Raw genomic sequence first — 21388 nt, 5'->3', positions numbered from 1 at the left:
GCTCCAAGTCTTCACTTCTCTTTACATCGGCCAGAACCGACTTAAAGTAGAATCGTTGTCATTATTTAAGTCAGAACCCAGAGGCACTCTCTGACACCATTCACACTGCACTTTGTGGACTAGGGCGAGGGAAGCTGAGCTCTCTACACTCTAGAAGGTGTCTCCTTGAATGTTCGTCATTAAAGCTGGGTGACAGGTACATCAGTACGTGAGGGTTTGGGATGGATGCTACACTTCCTTCATGTATGTTTGCATATGAACCCAAGTATTATCTTCACAGTCTAGAAGAGCCTCCAGCACAAACAAGCAGTCCAAGTGAAGCAGAAGGTAGAGCAGAAGCTGAGTAGCTGGCCCCACTATCACCTAAAATCAACATTCCTCAAAACTATCTTCTGCTCCAGAAAGCTGGAGTGACCTCACTCAGGTCATACAAAACTGATTTTTAAAACAAAGACTGTGAGGGTGCCTGGGTGGCTTCAGTCGGTTAAGCGTCCAACTCTTATTTCTGCTTAGGTCATGATCTCGCAGTTCATGAGTTCGAGCCCCACATCAGGCTCTCCACTAAATGTGCAGAGTCTGCTTGAGATTTTCTCTCTCTTTCTCTCTCTCTCTCTCTCTCTCTCTCTCTGCCCCTTACCCATGCACACTTTCTCTCTCTCTCTCAAAAATAAACCTCTTTAAAAAATAAAAAAATAAAACACAGTAAAAGAGAAAAAAAGGGCATTACATATGATAAGTGGATTGATCGAAGAAGACACACATTTGTAAATATTTATGCACCAAACACAGAATCAGTGAAACAAAAAAAATAACAACAGACATAAAGGGAGAAATTGACAGCAATACAATATTAGTAGGAAACTTTAATACCTCGCTTACATCAATGGACAGATCATTGGCACAGAAAATCAATGAGGAAACATTGGACTTAAACAATACATTAGACCACATAGACTTAACAGGTACATACAAAACATTTCATCCCAAAATTGCAAAACACACATATTTTCCAAGTGTAAAATGGAACATTCTCCAAGACAGATCACATGCTAGGCCACAAAACAAGTCTCAAACTGAAGACTGAAATCATATCAACCATCATAGTGATACAGGCCTACCACAAAAAAAAAAAAAAAAAGAAAAGAAAACGGGGGTGGGGGGAGTGCCTGGGTGGCTCAGTTGATTAAGCATCCGACTTCAGCTCAGGTCATGATTTCACAATTTATTTATTTATTTTGAGAGAGAGCATGCATGCACGCACAAGTGGGGGTTCAAGCCCCGCACTGGGCTCTGTGCTGACAGCTCAGGGCCTGGAGCCTGCTTCAGATTCTGTCTCCCTCTCTCTGCCCCTCCCCAGCTCACTCACTCACTCTCTCTCTCTCAAAAATAAACATTAGAAAAAAAAAATTTTTAATACCCAAAATAAACAATGTAAACTTTACATCAACAGGAGCCAGAAGAAGAATAAATAAAGCCCAAAGTTCTTGGAAGAAAATAAAGATCAGAAATTAATTAATTAATTAATTAAATAAATAAAATAGAGTCTCCAAAAAAAAAGACAGAAAATATCAACAGAACAAAAACTGGTTCTCTGAAAAGATTTATTTTTGACTGATAAAACTGCTAACCATGCTCATCAAGCAAAAAAGAGAGAGAAAACTCCCCACAAAAAAAAAATCACAAATGAAATTACAACCAACAACAGAGAAATACAAAGAATAATAAGAGACAACTGGAATTACATTACAACAAGTTGAAAAGTCTAGATAACAATGGATAAACTCCTAGAAACACACAACCTTCCAAGACTGAATCACAAAGAAATAGACAATCTGAAAAAACTAATTATAAATAATGAAATTGAATCAATAATTTTTTTGGGGGGGTGGGGTGTGCCTGGGTGGCTCAGTCGGTTAAGCAACCCGACTTCAGCTCAGGTCATAATCTCACAGTTCGTGGGTTTGAGCCCTGCATCAGGTTCTGTGCTGATAGCTCAGAGCCTCGAGCCTGCTTCGGATTCTGTGTCTCCCTCTCTCTCTGCCCTTCCCCCACTTGTGCCTTCTCAAAAGTAAACACTAAAATAAATAAAAATAATTTTTAAAGTTTTTTTTAATTTATTTTGAGAGAGAGCATGCATGCACGCACAAGTGGGGAAGAGGCAGAGAGGAGAAAGAGAGAATCCCAAGCAGGCTCCGCATTGTCAGCATGGAACCCCATATGGGACTCAAACTCCTGAGCCATGGGATCATGACCTGAGCAGAAAAGACAAGTGTCAGACACTCAACTGACTGAACCACTCAGGCACTCATGAATAGGTAATTTTGAAACTCTGAAAAATCAAAAGTCCAGGACCAGGCGGCTGCACAGGTGAATTCCAACACTTAAAGAAGAGCTAGTACCTATCTTCCTCAAAATGTTCCCCAAATTGAAGAGGAAGGCACACTCCGAAACTCATTTCCCAAAACCAACATTACCCTGATACCAAAACCTGACAATAACACCATTAAAAAAAAGAAAACCACAGGCTACTATCACCGACAAACACAGATGCAAAAATCCTCAACAAAATGTTAGCAAACCCAGATTTAATGCAATCCCTATCAAAATACCAACAGCAGTTTTGACAGAACCAGAACAAAAAATCCTAAAATTTGTACAGAAGCACAGAAGACCTTGAGCAGCCAAAGCAATCCTGAAAAACAAAAACCAAACTAGACGTATCACAACTCCAGATTTCAAGTTATACCACAAAGCAGCAGTGATTAAAAAACAGTATGGTACTGGCATAAAAACACACATAGATCAACTGGATAGAACAGAAAACCCAGAAATCAAGCCACAACTATATAGTCAATGAATCTTTGACAACGTAAGAAAGAATATCCGATGGAAAAAAGACAGCCTCTCCAACAAATGCCGTTGGGCAGCCACATGCAAAAGAATGAAACTGGACCACTTTCTTACACCACACACAAAAATAAACTCAAAATCAATTAGAAAATTATTGAAAAGAGCACAGGGAGTTGCAGGAAGCCAAGCTATCCAATCAGCCTGATGGCAGGGCCCAGGCGGTGGGCGGATCGGGACTGCATGGCGGCCCATCGAAAGTGAAGCTTCTTGTACTCCTGCTTTTATGTAATTTGGCCTCAGTGCTGGTCAGGGCAGCCCCCCTACCAATGAAGTACCTGGGGATTGGTCGGTTGGGGAATTGCCCACGACAGGCCCTCCGGGAAAAGAACCATCGGGGAAAGAAATAAAATTCCGTAGGGAAATTATGCGGCCCTGCATCCAGCCCTTGCCACCCCCTATAAAGACTCCTCTACCTAAAGGAAGGACAGCCCCATATATTTCGCAGCCAAGGAGGGGGACAAATGGGTTTGAAATCCCCACTCCGGCAACAAAGGACCATATCTATGGATACAAGTTACTCCAACCCCTAGGCCCACTTGGCCCCCAGGAGACATTCCAGATGGTAACTGGACCTGGGGGATTAAGGTACAGAATGGTTCATTAGTTCCTAGGTATACATTGTCTCTCCGGGAGCGCATAAGGCGCGAGTTCCCAGGGCCCTCTTGGCTCCCTCCCAGACCAAAGCGAACACTTTTGTTCCTTGTGCCACAAATGGTCCAAAGGAACAACTAAGAAGTCACGTCCCTGTAAACATTCTACTTGAGGTGTTGAGAGCCAGATGACCTTGAAAGGGCAGGAGGGAACGTTACAAGAAAATAACTATGTTGTTCCTTAATGGGTGATTACACAAAGGAACATTTTTAGAATTAGGTAATGCCAGAAAACATAGATGACGCACGCTATAAGAAATTTGCTAACAAATATAATGCCACACTTGCCACAATAAAGCGGCCAGTCTAACACATTGCCGTTGTCTGTGTCCATTTGTTATTTTCGCCAACACCGTTCATCCTTCGGGAACCCCTGGACCTGCTGGGGCTGGACCCTGACAGGGAGTAATCTCTTGGCATCAGCCATAGCAACATTTTTCTAGAGATGTCAGAGGCAAGAGAAATAAAAGCAAAGATAAACTATGGGGACTACATCAAAATAAAAAGTTTCTTCACTGCGAAAGAAACAATCAACAAAACTAAAAGACAACCTATGAAATGGGAGAAGATGTTTGCAAAAGACTAATTATCCAATAATTTGCAAATTATCTGATAAAACGTTAGAATCCAAAATGTATAAAAACTGATACAACTCAATGCTCAAACAATGAATAATCCAATTAAAAAATGGGCAATTGACATGAACAGGCATTTTCCCAAATAAAACAAACAAATGGACAACAGACACATGAAAAGATGCTTAACATCCCTGGTTATCAGTGAAATTCAAGTCAAAACTACGATAAGATATCACCTCACATCTGTCAGAATGGCTAAAAGCAACAACACAAGAAACAACAGGTGCTGGTGAGGATGTGGACAAAAGGGGACACTTTTGCATTGTTGGTTAGAATGCAAACTGGTACAGCCACTCTGGAGAACAATATGGAGGTTCCTCAGAAAATTCAAAATAAAACTACTCTATGATCTAGCAATCATACTACTGGGTTTTTACCCAAAGAATAAAAAAATACTAATTCCAAAAGATTCATGCACCCTGATGTTTATATAGCAGCATTATTTCCAATAGCCAAATTATAGGAACAACCCAGGTGTCCAACGATTACGGAATAGATAAAATAGATTTGGGGCACCTGAGTGGCTCAGTCAGTTAAGTGCCCGACTCTTGACCTCGGCTCAGGTCATGATCTAATGGGTCGTGGGATCGAGCCCCACAATGAGTTCTGTGCTGATGGCATGGAGCCTGCTTGTGATTCTCTCTCTCCCTCTCTCTCTGCCCCTCCCCCATTCACACTCTTTCTCTCAAAATAAATCAACTTAAAAAAAAAAAGATGTGGTATACATATACAATGGAATATTACCCAGCCATAAAAAAGAATGAAATCTTGCCACTTGCATGACATGGATGGAGCTATATAGTATTATGCTAAAAGAAATAGAGAAAAACAAATACCATATGTCACTCATATGTGTAATTTAAGAAACAACAAATGAGCAAAGAAAAAAAGAGATAAACCAAGAAACAGACTGTTAACTATAGGGAACTGATAGTTACAAGAGGGAAGGTACATAGGAGGATGAGGGAAACGGGATGGAGATTAAAGAGTACAACTATTATTATGGAAAAAAATAATTTAAAAAATATTTGCAAATCAGATCCAACAATACATTTCAAAAACCATACACCACAGTCAAGTGGGATTTATTCCACAGATGCAAGAACAGTTCAACATCTGCAAATCAACACAATAGACAACATTAATAAAGGATTAAAATCATATGATCTCAATAGATGCAGGAAAAGCATGACAAAATTCATCATCCATTCACGATAAAAACTGTCAACAGGGACTCCTGGATGGCTCAGTTGGTTAAGCATCTGACTTCGGCTCAGGTCATGATCTCACAGTTTGTGAGCTTGAGCCCCATGTCGGGCTCTGTGCTGATAGCTCAGAGCCTGGAGCCTGCTTCAGATTCTGTGTCTCCTCCTCTCTCTGCACCTCCCATGCTCATGCTCTATCTCTTTCTGTCTCTCAATAATAAATCAACATTAAAAAAATTAAAAAAAAAAAAAACCCTCTCCAATTCGAAGAGTTATGCATCCCTATGTTCACAATAGCATTACAACAGCCAAGACACTGAAAGCAACCCAAATGTCCATCAATAGATGAATGGGTAAAGATGTGGTGTGTGTATGTGAGTGAGAGAGACAGAGAGAGAGGAAGAGAGAGAGAGAGAGAGAGAGAGAGAGAGAGAGAGAGAGAGAGAGAGAGAGAGAGGCTCAGTCGGTTATGCATCTGACCTTGGCTCAGGTCATGATCTCATGGTTCATGAGTTTGAGCCCCATACCAGGCTCTGTGCTGGCAGCTCAGAGACTGGAGCCTGCTTCGGATTCTTTGTCTCCTCTCTCTGGCCCTCCCCAACTGATCACACTCAGTCTCTCTCTCTCAAAAATAAATAAACGTTAAAAAAATGAAAAAATGAAAAAAGAATGAGATCTTGCCATCTCAAACAACATGGCAGACCCAGAGATTATCCTCAGTGAAACCAATCAGAGAAGGACAAATACCATATGTAATTTCACTTACATGTAAAATCAAAAAACAAAACAAAACAAAACAAAAAAGCGGAAAGAGACCCATAAATACAGAAAACAAACAGATGATTGCCAGAGGGAAGAAGGATGGGCAAAATGGGTGAAAGGGAGTGGGAGATATAGGCTTCCAGTTATGAAATGGATAAGTCATGGGGATGAAAGTCACAGATAGTCAATAGTACTACAATAGCATGTATGCTGACAGATGCTAGCTATACTTGTGGTGAGCACACATAATGTACAGACTTGTTGAAATGGTATGCTGTAACCTGAAACTAAGACAATTATGTGTTAACTATACTTCAATTAAAAAATTCATTAAAATTTTTTAAAAAATTTTGTAAACCTGTCTTCTTTCTGCTGCTGACCAAGCAATGTTCTGAATTATTCAATCTCTTAAATATTTTCTTAAAAGGAACTAGCCCACATACTCCAATGGTACCTTTCCCAGGTACAATAACAAATAGAATTATAGGTTTTTTAAAGTGTATTAGTGTCAGAGAATCTGATCCACTCAGATACCCTCAAAAAATGGACTTTCTGAACCTTCAAATTTGATAACCAGAACTCTAGATGACAGTCACCACACCAGGAGGCCAGCTTACCTGTTTAGATGAAATCTCCACCTCTTTCCTGTCCACTGCCAACAGTGCCCCAATATACGTTATAGAAAAAAGAAGGACAAGACAAAGGACAAACCTTTCCACCAATGATGAGACCAGCCGAAAAGTCATGATTCTTTCCTACTTTTCGGAGAACCTCAAAAGTCTGATAGGCCAGTTCTCTTGTGGGTGATATAATCAGAACCCCCAGCCCGTCTGTTGAGGTCCACTGCAAACGGTATAAGGCTTCCAACACCTCAAAAAAGACAGCAAATTATGTTTAGTAAGTCCTTTCAGGAGGCGGCATCTTGATTCCTAAGCCAACCGTGCTCCTCCAAATCAAAGGCACATTCTGAGCAGAAGACACACCAGTCACAAGTTCTTTCCAATCAGCAAAATGAAATTCTTTGCTTTTTTTTTCCTTTTTCTTCCAGCCACCAGATCCCTCAAGTCATAGAGGGAAGGGAAAATCAGGCCCTGGCAGCTCAGCTGCTGCCAGAGCCCTGCCCAGAGAAGAATAGCAATCGATGAAAGCTATGTACAGCCCTCAAACTATTCAAACACACTTTGGAAAAATATCTGTCACCATTTTCTAAACGGAAACCACATTAAAATAAACTTTCATCCGTGTAGTTACTATAATTATATAGTCACTGAATTTTCTAGTTGTGGGCAGACATTGTTAGGAAAAATTGAATTTAAGAGAAAAATAAAAACAACTTTTCAATACTTGGGACAAAAACTCAAATGTGATTTTTCTAAGCCAATTATTTTGTAAGAATTAAATTATGAGATCGACAGCACAACTGAGATAGAAGTAAAGTCCTACGAGTTTTACTGCTCAAAAGGACAGATATCAACGTCCTGGAAAATTTTTCAACGAGTCATTCAATCTAAGTGAGCATATTTCAGCTTTATCCTAAACAAGTGGCAAATATAAATGAAACTGGCAGGTTTACAAGCATAAGCGCATAAATAGCCTCCGAGGCCTTTCCGTGGTCCTACAACAGGGTAGAACCATCCAAACCTGCCACCCAGGAACATCCATATCCTTCAGGAATGTAAAGGCTGGTTAAGGTAATTCATTCATTCAAGTTACTGAGCGTCCACCATGTGCAAGGCACCGCGTTAGGATGGAGGGAATATGGTGGAGAACAGGACAGCTGGGGGCCCCTGTCTGATAAAAGTGGCATTCTAGCCAGGGGAATCCAATAGGAAACAACTCTCTCCATAATGATTTGTACCTAGGCAAAGAATGCTTTACAATCATATAACAGAGAGGCACTTAGGTGGTTCAGTTGGTTGGGGATTGGGCTCTTGGTTTCGGCTCAGGTCATGATCTCATGGTTCAGCGCACAGGCTCAAGCCCCACATCGGGCTCCATGCTGACCGTGTGGAGCATGCTTGGGATTCTCTCTCTCCCTCTCTCTCTCTGCCCCTACCCCTGCTCACGCACATGCTCTCTCCCAAAATAAACATTTTTTTTAGAATAAATAAATAACAGGGTGCCTGGGTGGCTCAGTCAGTTAAGCATCCAACTCCTGATTTCAGCTTGGATCACGATCTCAGGTTCACAGGTTCAGGCCCTGCATCAGGCTCTGCGCTGTCAGTGCAGATTCTCTCTCTCACTCTGTGCCCCTCCCCTGCTTGTGTGCACTCTCTCTCTCTCTCAAAATAAATAAATAAACATTAAAAAAAGGTTTAGGGGCACCTAGGTGCCTCAGTCAGTTGAACATCCAACTTTGATCATGATCAGGTCATGATCTCACGGTCTGTGGGTTCAAGGTCTGCACTGGGCTCTGTGCTGACAGCTCAGAGCCTGGAGCCTGATTCAAAACTGTGTCTCCCTGGGGCGCCTGGGTGGCTCAGTCGGTTAAGCGTCCGACTTCAGCTCAGGTCACGATCTCGCGGTCCGTGAGTTCGAGCCCCGCGTCGGGCTCTGGGCTGATGGCTCAGAGCCTGGAGCCTGCTTCCGATTCTGTGTCTCTCTCTCTCTCTCTCTGCCCCTCCCCCGTTCATGCTCTGTCTCTCTCTCTCAAAAATAAATAAAACGTTAAAAAAAAAATTAAAAAAAAAAAAAAAAAACTGTATCTCCCTGTCTCTCTCCCCCTCCTCTACTCACACTCTGTCTCTCTCTCTTTCAAAAACAAACATTTGTTTAAATTAATAAATAAGAAAATAAGTAAAATAAAATCACGTAATAGAGGACCTGACCCAGTATGAATAAACTACTTACTGGAACAAGGAAAGCCAAAGTCTTGCCAGATCCTGTCTTGGCAGCTCCAAGAACATCTTTCCCTTGCAAAGCCAATCCAATAGTCTGCTTCTGTATCTCAGTTACCAAACGGTACTGGGCTTCTTGCAAACCTGCCGTGTAGAAGGGAGGAAAGTGATAACTGTAGAAAACTCCTACAAAACAGTAGTACGGACTGAACGGCGCCCCCTAAAATTCCTACATTGAAGCCTAACACCCAGTACCTTTGACTGTGACCGTATTCAGAAAGAGGCCCTTTGGGGTGCCTGGATGGCTTAGTCGGTTAAGCGTCCAACTTTGTTCAGGTCATGATCTTGCAGTTTGTGAGTTCGAGCCCCATGTCAGGCTCTGTGCTGACAGCTCAGAGCCTGGAGCCTGCTTCAGATTCTGTCTTCCTCTCTCTCTGCCCCTCCCCTGCTCATGCTGTCTCTCTGTCTCAAAAATAAACACTAAAAAAAAAAAAAAAAAAAAAGAGGGCCTTTGAAGTGATGATTAAGTTCAAATGAGCCTTGATCTGATGTGACTGGTGTCCTCACAAGGGGAAATCTGGACACAAAAGAGATACCAATGGTATGACTGCCCAGAGGAACAACCACATGAAGATGCACAAGAGAGTCGTCATCTGCAAGCCAAGGAGAGAGTTCTGGAACAATCCCTTCCACGATGGCTCTCAAAGGAAACTAAACCTGCCAACAACTCCATCTTTGGACTTCCAGCCTCCATAACTGTGAGAATATTAATTTCTTCTAAGCCCCCCAGTCTGTGGGATTTTGTTCTGGTGGCCCTGACACACTAATATAAAAGACATCACTTTTGTTTTCTTGTTCATTTTAACTAACATAATTGGATTTTATTTTAATTCCTGACAGGCTATGGCATCTTGTTTTTTCACTACTGCTCTTTAACCAGTCCAGAAAGGAGATGAGAATGACACATCAGTAAAACTCAAATGAATTAATATTGTTTCCTGGTGTTAAAGCTTCAAGATATCAAAATTATTTGCCAAAATGATCTTTTTCAGGTTAAATACTCTAAATATTTTTCTGTTTATAAAAAACATCAAGAAATCCAACAACATGTCCCAAGATTACCATCCTCCTACCTTTTAATGTTTTTTTGGACAAAGGGAAATCTGAAAATCTTGTAATTTCATTTACATTTATCTGAAAAAAGAACAAGGAGACTGTTCAGCTAAGGTAAAATAACATACTATATAATTCATTTGTCTTACAACAAAACCATTTTTTGTCTACATTGTGCTGTCCAGCTAATTCTTGGTACTACAGGATTGAATTCAATCATCACTACTAATTAAAAACCAATGTTCCTTCTAGAAGGAAATACACCATAAGGAAGTTATCATGAATCAAAAATATAAACTTGTAACAATTTAAATTGGTTTAAAAATAAAAACACCTCATTCATTCAACACACACACACACACACACACACACACACACACAACCATCACCACCACCACCACCCTCCTTCACCTCTAAGAATATGGTAGGTCAACAGCACATCAATTTTAGGAAGAAACTTTACCTTCAGACCATCCTTCAAGGAATATCAGTTTAAGAAATAAGGAGCAAAGGGACTCTATGCCACAGAGCACAATGAGAATATTTCTACTTACACACTTTGGAGAAATGATTGAACTTAATTGGAGAAATGTATCTTGTTATCACAAACCTTTTCAAGTTTTAACCATAAGTCAATGGCATGCAAAATCCAACCAGACAACTCCTCATTCGGGGGTATAGCAAAGGAGGGGGCATTATTTAACAATAACCAGAGGAAATGTCTCTGTCATGCTTTGAAGCCACAATAAGTAACATTTTGCCCTTTAACTTTACATTATCTAAATGTTCATTACTGATGTTCTTCATTAGCATAAACCCAATTTTCTGAATTTCATTTCGGTTACTCAGGAGAATTATTTTATTACAGATGCTGAAAGCAGGAACTCCTGTTCAGATCTGGGAATACACTGCCAAATTATTCATGATTCACAAAAGGGAAAAGTTGCATTTGTAAGGTTCATTTATTTAAATTATACTCCAGGCAGTAAAGGGATGACAGCTTTTATTTCATTTTACAGTCTACACATCATCTTCTCCAAGATTCTTAAAGCAGCCCAGATATGGTTAGTCTCTGTTCTCACGTGCTGCAAACACAAGCATTAAAACATTGCCTTGATTCCCACAAATCATTCCAGAGAACAGTAAAGAGGAGTAATCAGTACACTCACATGAGAGAGAGAAAAGTTCATTAGAACATCTTGTCCCATCAAGGGGTCAATCTCCCAAACACAACATTAAAATTAGGCCAACTGACCTCCCAATTAGAAGGTCAATCTCCCAAACAGCATTAAAATTAGGTGAAGTCCACATGTGCACTTGTGGTACGATCAGCTAAAAAGCTGTTTTCACAAAGAACAGAATGCCTACAGAAGGAGCTAGACGGGCAACACACGTTCATCCTCCACCAGAGACACAGCCCGGGCACAGCGGGCCACTCCAAGGAAATGCTGCACATCTCCCTCTAGTCTGTCAACCCTCCTAAATGGAAAGTCTGGAAAAATGAAAACGGTTCCAGCACTTTATCAGCCATAAACATTTACAACATTTTCTTAGAAAAAAGTCAAAGAAACAGAAGGAAACCTGTACTCGACTCATGAACTAGAACAGGAGTCAAACTATGGCCCAATCCACCTGCTGCTTGTTCTTGCAAACAGTTAACCTGGAGCACAGCTACAACCACTCATTTACGTGTTGCTTATGCCGTTGTGACACAGGTCATGTGGCCCACAAAGCCTAATATTGACTAGCTGGCCCTTTACAGAAAACGGTTGTCAAGTCTGTTCTAGAAAACTCTCTGTTAGGGACGCCTGGGTGGCTTGGTCAGTTAAGCGTCCGACTTCGGCTCAGGTCATGATCTCACGGTCCGTGAGTTCGAGCCCCGCATCGGGCTCTGTGCTGATAGCTCAGAGCCTGGAGCCTGTTTCAGATTCTGTGTCTCCCTCTCTCTCTGCCCCTCCCCCACTCACGCTCTGTCTCTCTCTGTCTCAGAAATAAATAAACGTTAAAAAAAATTTTTTTTTAAAGAAAACTCTGTTACAATCCAAGGAATAATTAGAAGTCACAGAGTCAGCTATGGGTCCTACAAACAAAATAACATTTTCTCCCCTTCCCTTCAGATGTTTCTTTTCTTAAAAAATCACTCCTGTCTTCCAATGTTCACACTCCCTCTGAAATCTGTATCACTCCTCTGAAATCAGAAAACAATTTTCCAGTGACAGTACGTGTCCCAGACTTCTCATCAGCTTTCCAGGGAAAGCTGGAGGGGACGGAAGGAAAAGCAGGGGGGACACCACTCAACTATCTCCTATACTTCTTGCAACTCTCTTCTCACTACTCATGTTTCTCACAAAAGCAAATAACGCTTCCACATCCTCAAAGCCGGAGAAGAAAGTAAGTGTAAGAACATCCCGGAATGCTCCACCCACTGCAGTCACGACAAGAAAAGCAATCTGCCTCAAGCCAGCCCAAATTCTGATTGACTATAGGGGGGAAATTACATTAGAATGCAGGGTTCCTATACAGCTCTAGCTGACTCAAAGCAAGTCTAAAAGAATCCCAGGTGCACAGATGGAGTCATTCAGCAGCAGTGACAACAGGGGAACTGAAACAAAGATCTCCAACCTCTCTCAACAAGCTTCAATCCCCAACTCTCCCTCAGAACCCCCAACACACACCCCTACAGGGTGGCCTTAGGGATAAGCCACTCAGTCCTGACTCCCCAGCAGCGGTCGGTCCTCCAGATCTACCAGTGATAGCACCATTCTTCCCTAGCAGCAGGACAACCAGAGACTTCCTGCAGGACAGGAGATTCCCTTAATGGGCAACGGTGGCTCTAGGACGCCCCATCAACAGAAGCTTTCTTAGACTGTGCTGCAGCCTGAGTCTCTTCCTATGGCTCCTCCAACTCCCTCCTTTCCCTATTTCTGTTCCTTCTCTTTCACTTGCACAGACACTTCCCCCCAATAAATCTCCAATTCACTGGGGCACCTGGGTGGCTCAGTCAGTTAAGCGTCCAACTTCAGTTCAGGTCATGATCTCATGTTCCAGGAGTTCAAGCCCCGCATCAGGCTCTGTGCTGACAGCTCAGAGCCTGGAGCCTGCTTCAGATTCTGTGTCTCCCTCTCTCTCTCTGCCCCTCCCCCACTCACGCTCTGTCTCTCAAAAATGAATAAATGTTAAAAAAAAAAATCTCCAATTCACTTAATCCCACTTTGGCATTTGCCTGTGAGAAGATCTAAGACCTACACTATACTAACAGTCTCTGACCTGGTCTCAGCCTCCACAGCCATTGGGTATGCTCTCTACTTGCCCCCAGAGACTGCCTACTATTTTTGGTTAAAGTCTCTAAACATGGGGGCACCTTGGTAGCTCAGTCGGTTAAGCGTCCAACTTCAGCTCAGGTCATGATCTCATGGTTCATGGGTTCGAGCCTGACATCAGGCTCTGTGCTGATGGCTCAGAGCCTGGAGCCTGCTTCAGATTCTGTCTCTCTCTCTCTCTCTCTCTCTGCCCATCCCCTGCTAGCGCTCTCTCTCTCTGTCTCAAAAATAAACATTTTTTTAAAAATTTTTTAAATAAAACACAAAAAAAAATAATAAAGTCTCTAAACATGGCCTCTGTATGTACTTCCTATGGTTGCTGAAACAAATTACCATTAACAGTGGCTTAAACCAATGTGAATTTATTAACTTGTAACTCTGAAAGTCAGAAGTCCAAAATGGATCTCACACAGCTAAAATTAGAGTATATGGCTGGGCTCCATTCTTTCTGGTGACTACTGGAAAGAATCCATATCCTTGCTTTTTCCAGCTTCTACAGACATCTTTAGGAGGCCATTATTCTAACTACTACAGTCTCCAAAACCATTGTCAATCCACCTCTGCCCCTCTTCTCCCGGAGCCAGCTTGGGAACACATACCACACTTCAAGGAGAATCTCCCCCTCAGAGAACATCACTTATTTTCACATCTTTTTGTATATCCTTGTGTTGCTCCCTTGACCTACAATGTTCTTGCCCATCTTTTCTATCTGGAGAACACATCATTCAAAGCTGCTCCACTCACGGCCACCACAAACCGCTGGGCGGTTCGCGCCCTACACAAAGGCATGTAGGGGCACCTGTGGCTCAGTCGGTTAAGTGTCTGACTCTTGATCTCAGCTCAAGTCTTGATCTTAGGGTCATAAGTTCAGACCCCACGTTGGGCTCCACACTGGGGATGAAGCCTACTTAAAAAAATAAAAAAATAAAAAAATTTACAAAGGCTGAGGTATAGGGGCTGCAATCCAGCTCACACTCAGCTCCACAAGCCAGGCCTGAGACTGCAACCACGTGGAGGAAGGGGAGCACGCCCAGAGTGAACATATTCTTCTAATTCACCTAGCCAGAAATGGCAGGGACAGAATAAATCAACTTCTGTCCCCATAATTACACCACTCTAACTCCACAGCACTGTACATAGGTACCAACTCTCTGCCCTAGAGACAAAAACATGTATTTTTTCCCATCTTTTACGACCTAGGCCTCAACAAGTGCCTTGTCAAACTGTTACAAAATGTTTCTGAATCAAATTGTCCAGTATTTTCCCAGAGAGGCTACCTAGCAGCACCCCTGTATTGTAAACACACTGTAAGAAAAGTTTTATGCACAAATGTTATCATCTGAGGCAGCTTGTAGTGAGGGTCTGAACCTTAGTTACCTGGACAGTAACAATCTGCTTTGCTGGTATTCTAGTACGGCTAGCCCTGGTATTCGATTCACAGTGCATTTCCTTCTTGACAAAATATTAAGAAAATATTTCTATGAGTAAAAAAAAATAATAAAACATGGCAATACTTACAGGAAAAATCTACTCCTTCAATTTAGTGAAAAGATTAGAATTTAAACATCCATGCAGTACAATGCAGTAAAGTATAGTGATTTGGAGTCTGGCATCAGTCCTAGACTAACCTGAGTCAGAAGTTTCTCACTACCAGCTACTTAACCTTACAGAAATTATTTAATCTTGCTCTTCCTTAAAGCTTCTCACCCATATAACATAAATAGTCTCATGATGTCGTCTACTGTGACGATATGGCAAAATAACATGTAAAAAGCTTCATAAATGTTAGTAATTACAATTAAAACAAAAGACCAAAAAGAATAGACTGATGTTACCAACTAGAATAAAGCAATCTGGAAAAGGTCCTCATGCACCAAACAACATGTCAACACTGAGCGCCTATTCCAGGATAACCATTGTGCTACCAGTGTCTGGGAAGCGAAAAGGTGAGTGTATCCATGGTTTCTGACCTTGAAGTTCATGGTCTAGTGGGAGAGTTAACGAAGAAGTTAAAGAAACCAATCATCACAGCCGGGTGATAAATGCTGTAACAAAAGTGTATACAAAATGTTACAGACAGCAACCCTAACTCTACCTGGGGAGGTTGGGAAGAGAAGTTTCAATCCTAAGTCCTGGCAAATATTCCTAGAGTGAGAGAATGGGGGTGCTCACTGCAAACGGTGGAAACATCAAGTACCAGGACAAGAAGCATCAAGGACCAAGGCCAATTCACAAAACTACAAATTGTTCTTTCACGTATGCCTATCACAGGCTACATCATTTGAGCCTTGTAACATTTAGTGATCTCTGCTGAATGAAAGAAACTGAGACTCAGGAATATTAAGAAACTGGCTAGTCAATACCCAAACTGAGTGAGATTTAAGCCAGGTCTGCCTGACCACAAATAACTTATGCTTCCACTAGAGAAGAACATGTTGACACATTAAAGTATTTGACCATTGGGGCACCAGGGTGGCTCAGTCGGTTAAGCGTCCGACTTCGGCTCAGGTCATGATCTCGCAGTTCGTGGGTTCAAGCCCCGCATCAGGCTCTGTGCTGACAAAGCTAGGAGCCTGGAGCCTGCTTCAGATTCTGTGTCTCCCTCTCTCTTTGCCCCTCCCCCACTCATGCTCTGTCTCTCTCAAAAAAAAAATAAACATTAAAAAAAATGTTTTAGGGGCGCCTGGGTGGCGCAGTCGGTTAAGCGTCCGACTTCAGCCAGGTCACGATCTCGCGGTCTGTGAGTTCGAGCCCCGCGTCAGGCTCTGGGCTGATGGCTCGGAGCCTGGAGCCTGTTTCCGATTCTGTGTCTCCCTCTCTCTCTGCCCCTCCCCCGTTCATGCTCTGTCTCTCTCTGTCCCAAAAATAAATAAAAAACGTTGAAAAAAAAAAAAGAAAAAAAAAAAAAATGTTTTAATAAAGTATCTGACCATTTTCCTGAAAGTAATTGTGAGTCAAGGAAGGGTTTTTATCAATAATAGGATGACTGGATTTTCATCTTGGAAAGAATCATTCTGTCAGCAATACGGAGGACAGAGTAGAAGGGAATAAGGCCTAAGAGCCAGTTTTCCTCACTGAAGTTTTGCAGGATACCCATCTGTTTAACTATTTCCATGGCAGCTTCTATGTTACAATGGCAGGGTTGAGTGGTTCCACCCTTCTGACATGCAGAGTTGAAATCATTTACTATCCTGTCCTTTACAGAAAAAGCTTCCTAATCCCTATTATAAGCAATAACTACTGTAGTAACCCAGACAAGAGATGATGGGGCCTGAACTAAGACATAGCAGGTGGGACAGAGTAACAGTTTAAAAAATTTAAAAGGCAGAGGAAATTATCAGTGTGACTGACTGGATGTCAGTACAAGTGGTGAGAGGGAAGTGTCTAGGATTACTCCTAGGTCTCTAGCTTGACAGTCTGCTTACACGGTGGGGCTAGGATGTGGGGGGCTAAACAACAGCCCCCAAGTATATCCATATGCTAACCTCCAGAACTGTGAATATTACCTTAGATGGCAAAAGTGATTTTGCACATCGTTATTAAAGACCTTGAGATGGGAAATTATCTTCAGTTATCTGAGTGGGCCCTAAACACAATCAGAAGTATCCTTATTTAAAAAATGCAGAAGTACAAGGCGCCTGGATGGCTCAGTCGGTTGAGCATCTGACCCTTGATCTTGGCTCAGCCATGAGCCAGGGTCATGGGATCGAGCCCTGAGTTGGGTTCTGTGCTCAGTGTGGAGGCTGCTCAAGATTCTGCCTCCCTCTGTCCCTCTTCCCTGCTCACATGCAAGCTCATGCTTGCTCTCTCTCTCTCTCAAATAAAATGAAAACAGGGGGGCGCCTGGGTGGCGCAGTCGGTTAAGCGTCCGACTTCAGCCAGGTCACGATCTCGCGGTCCGTGAGTTCGAGCCCCACGTCAGGCTCTGGGCTGATGGCTCGGAGCCTGGAGCCTGTTTCCGATTCTGTGTCTCCCTCTCTCTCTGCCCCTCCCCCGTTCATGCTCTGTCTCTCTCTGTCCCAAAAATAAATAAAAAACGTTCAAAATAAATAAATAAATAAAATAAAATAAAATAAAATAAAATAAAATGAAATGAAAACAGGGACACCTGGGTAGCTTAGTTGGTTAAGCATCTGACTCTTGGTTTCGGCTCAGGTCATGACCTCATGGCTCATGAGACTGAGCCCCATGTCCGGCTCTGCACTGATGGTGCGGAGCCTGCTTGGGATTCTCTCTCTCTCCTCTCTCTCTGTCCCTCCCATGCTCATGTTTGCTCTCTCGCTCTCTCAAAATAAATATTTTTTAAAGAATAATAAAATAAAATAAAAATAATAAATAAGGGACACCTGGGTGGCTCAGTGGGTTAAGCATTTGACTCTTGATTTCGACTCAGGTCATGATCTCATGGTTCATAAGACTGAACAAGGTGTTGGGCTCCACAGGGACAGTGTGTGAAGCCTGCCTGGGATATTTTCTCTCCCTCTCTCTCTGCCCCTCCCCCAATCACTCCCTTTCTCTCTCAAAATAAATAAATAAACTTTAAATAAATAAATAAAAATAAAATGGTTAGAAGTAGATTTGACACAGGACAGAAGGGAAGCTATCCAAAGCACAGACTGAACGCAACCACAAGCCAAGGAATACAAACAGCCACCAGAAACTAGAAGCAAGAGGTGGGATTTTCTGGGCCGTCTGGGTGGCCCAGTTGTTTGGGCGTCCAACTTCGGCTCACGCCATGATCTTGCAGTTCATGAGTTCGAGCCCCACATTGTGCTCTGTGCTGACAGCTCAGAGCCTGGAGCCTGTTTCAGATTCTGTGTCTCCCTCTCTCTCTCTGCCCCTCCCCCACTCACACTGTCTCCAACTATCTCAGAAATAAATGAACATTAAAAAAAAAAAAAAAAGAAGAAGAAGAAGTGGGATTTTCCCTGAGAGCCTCCAGAGGGAGTATGGCCCTGCTGATACCTTGATTTCAGGCCAGTGAACTAGATTTCAGACTTATGGCTTCCAGAACTATGAGAAAATAATTTCTTAGAGTGGCAAATAGGGAACAAATACACAGGATAAAAGATAATGAGCTCAGTTTTGGACTTGTGTTTTTAAGGGATCCTACGACACTCAGGTAAAAACATCCAGCACGGTCAGAAAAAAAGAATATGAACTCAGAAGAACTGTGGATGGAATACAAGAAGGAGTCACCAGTCCCCAGGAATAACCCTTGGGATTACACAGCAGGGAAGAGGATAAAGAAGGGCTGAGACTATATAGCCCCTAAGCAATTCTAGTTAGATCAAGACTCTAAAATGCCATCTAACGGTAGTTTACAGTGGTTTCTTGAAGTGCTGTGCATCAGCAATAGTAGTAATAATTTAACAGCGAATACATTTATGTGTATCGGGCATCGGGCAGAACACTTCACACGCATTCTTACTCCTCGCAACAACTTATAGATATTACTATGCCTTCTAAAGACAAGAAAGGGGAAGCTGACAGAATAAGTAACCTGCCCAAAGTCACTCGTCTGGTCGTCAAAAGCCAGGATCCAATCACCATTTACCTTAACCCAGACAAAGATAAAGTTTATCTATCTAATCTTACCGTTGACCTAAGGGTCGCTTAAAGGAAAGCTATACCAGCATGACACTTGATGACCATGATTCCAGAAAGGTCCCACATATTAAACCCCTGATTATACCTCACTAGAAGGGGGAAATCACTGAGAGGGTGAGTGAGGCGGGTGAAGGCCAACATAAGGGATTTAGGGGTGGGGAAGAGAAGAAGGGGTACTGACAGTGCCGGGGGGGGGGGGGGGGGGGGGGGGGGGGGGGGGGGAGGGGGGGGCGGGGGCACAGTGAGGACAAGAGGTCAAAATGGGAACTACAGGGATACTCATCTGGGGACATCAACAACAATGTGGGGTGGCAGGTGCCAGAAACAGACCCGGAATCCAACTTTCCCTAAGTCAATTCTTGGATGGGGTCACGAACCTAAGGAGAGAAAACGAGATGAACGAAGACCGATGATGCAGGATGCAGACCTGGCATGACGGTTAAAAGGAAAAGCTCTGGGGCGCCTGGGTGGCTCGGTCGGTTAAGCGTCCGACTTCGGCTCAGGTCATGATCTCGCGGCCCGTGAGTTCGAGCCCCGCGTCGGGCTCTGGGCTGACAGCTTAGGGCCTGGAGCCTGTTTCAGATTCTGTGTCTCCCTCTCTTCCCCTCCCCTGTTCATGTTCTGTCTCTCTCTGTCTCAAAAATAAATAAACGTTAAAAAAAAATTTTTTTTTTTTAAAAAAAAGGAAAAGCTCTGGAACTGGAAAGACATGGGTCTAGGTCCCAATCACACACCACCAACTAACATGGGAGCTTAAAACAGGTTCCTTACCCAGGTACCTGGGGGGCTCAGTCGCTTGAGCCTCTTACTTCGGCTCAGGTCATGATCTCGAGGCCCGTGAGTTCGAGCCCCGCGTCGGGCTCTGTGCTGACCGCTCAGAGCCTGGAGCCTGTTTCAGATTCTGTGTCTCCCTCTCTCTGACCCTCCCCTGTTCATGCTCTGTCTCTCTCTGTCTCAAAAATAAATAAATGTTAAAAAAAAAATTTTTTTTTAAATAATAATAAATAAATAAACGTTAAAAAATTTTTTTTTTTTTTTTTAAAAAGGAAAAGCCCTAGAACTGGAAAGACATGGGTCTAGGTCCCAATCGCACACCACCAACTAATATGGGAGCTTAAAACAGGTTCCTTACCCAGGTACCTGGGGGGCTCAGTCGCTTGAGCCTCTGACTTGGGCTCAGGTCATGATCTCCGGGTTCACAGTCCGTGGGTTCGAGCCCCGCATCGGGCTCTGTGCTGACAGCTCAGAGCCCCGGGCCTGCTTCGGATTCTGGGTCTCCGGCTCTCTCTGCCCCTCCCCCTCTCACACTCTGTGTCTCTCTTTCTCTCTCTCAAAAAAAGACATTAAAAAATTGTTTTAATAAAAAATTGTTTTAAATTAAAAAAAAAAAAAAAAACAAACAGACTCCTTATCTCCTCAGAGCCTCACTGTTCTCATCTGTACGACAGGAGTACGACCCGTACCTCAGTTCCAGGTAAGTAATTGGTATTATTATGGATGGGTTAGCGGCTCCAAATCTAGGTGTCATGATTCCCACCACCGTGGTGGGTATTACTGTGAGTATTAGAGTAACTGTTTCACTACTCCTCTCCTTACTCCGAAGTGCATTCCCATCACTTCATCAGGAACGGCGTGACGCGCAGAAGAGCGGCCCGGACGGTCCACCGGCCGGGTCTGCGGCACCCAGGTGACCCCCCGTGGGGCCTCCTCCGGGCCCCTCTCGCCGCCTCCCTTCTGCAGCCCCGTGGACCGACGGCGTGCCCCCCGGGATAGGTGGCCGGCCGCCGAGGTACCCCCCAGCCCCGCGGCCCGCCCACCCCGCGCCCCCGCCCCACCTTCTCGTAGTTCTGCATGAGGCGGCTGATACTCTCGCGCTCCACCTGCCACTCGGGCTTCTTCAGCTGCTTCCTCAACTGCTTCTTTTGGCTCTGCTTGTGGCTGTGTTTCTTCTTCCAACGGTTGAAGCTCCGCACCGGGTCGGGCCGGCCTTCCGGGCCCCGACAGTCGGCAGTTTTGCCCATCGCGGCGGCGGCGACAGCCCAGACCGCCCCCAGACACGAGACACCTCAGGCCAGGCGGAGGCACGGTTCTGAGGAGACGCGGAACCAGCGTGGGGGAGAGGGAGACTGCGCGTGCGCGAAACCCAGAGCCCGCCCCCGAGCTTTTGAAACCGGGGCACGCGCCTTGGACTGCAAGGAAAAAGTGGGCGGTGATTGGTGACTTGGATTCCGCAGGGCGGAGCGGTCTGAGGAAGAAGGCGGGGCTAGCGGCGCCAGGAGCACGCCGGCCCTTTAAATGGACGCATGCGCACGGTTGCTGTTACTATGGTGACGTCACACGCTT

The 21388-nt window shown here is 43.6% G+C and overlaps 1 protein-coding gene across 2 annotated transcripts in view; it reads right to left on the bottom strand.

Moving 5' to 3' along the window:
• The window catches only part of DDX10 (DEAD-box helicase 10), a 270692-nt gene extending 249543 nt beyond the window's left edge, over positions 1 to 21149 (bottom strand). For both annotated transcript variants that reach the window (XM_042959588.1, XM_042959589.1), the window contains exons 1-4: positions 20881 to 21149; positions 10136 to 10196; positions 9016 to 9146; positions 6877 to 7035 (exon numbers count right to left, since the gene is read on the bottom strand). In XM_042959588.1, coding sequence (XP_042815522.1) covers positions 6877 to 7035; positions 9016 to 9146; positions 10136 to 10196; positions 20881 to 21066 — 537 coding nt within the window. In that variant the 5' untranslated portion in view covers positions 21067 to 21149. The remainder of the gene's footprint in view (positions 1 to 6876; positions 7036 to 9015; positions 9147 to 10135; positions 10197 to 20880) is intronic.
• Between the last annotated feature and the right edge of the window lie 239 nt (positions 21150 to 21388).

This window comes from Panthera tigris, chromosome D1 (assembly GCF_018350195.1).
Source record: "Panthera tigris isolate Pti1 chromosome D1, P.tigris_Pti1_mat1.1, whole genome shotgun sequence".
Lineage (NCBI taxonomy): Eukaryota > Metazoa > Chordata > Mammalia > Carnivora > Felidae > Panthera > Panthera tigris.
The sequence above is the reverse complement of the archived record's forward strand: the minus strand, read 5'-3'. Positions and strand labels throughout refer to the sequence as shown.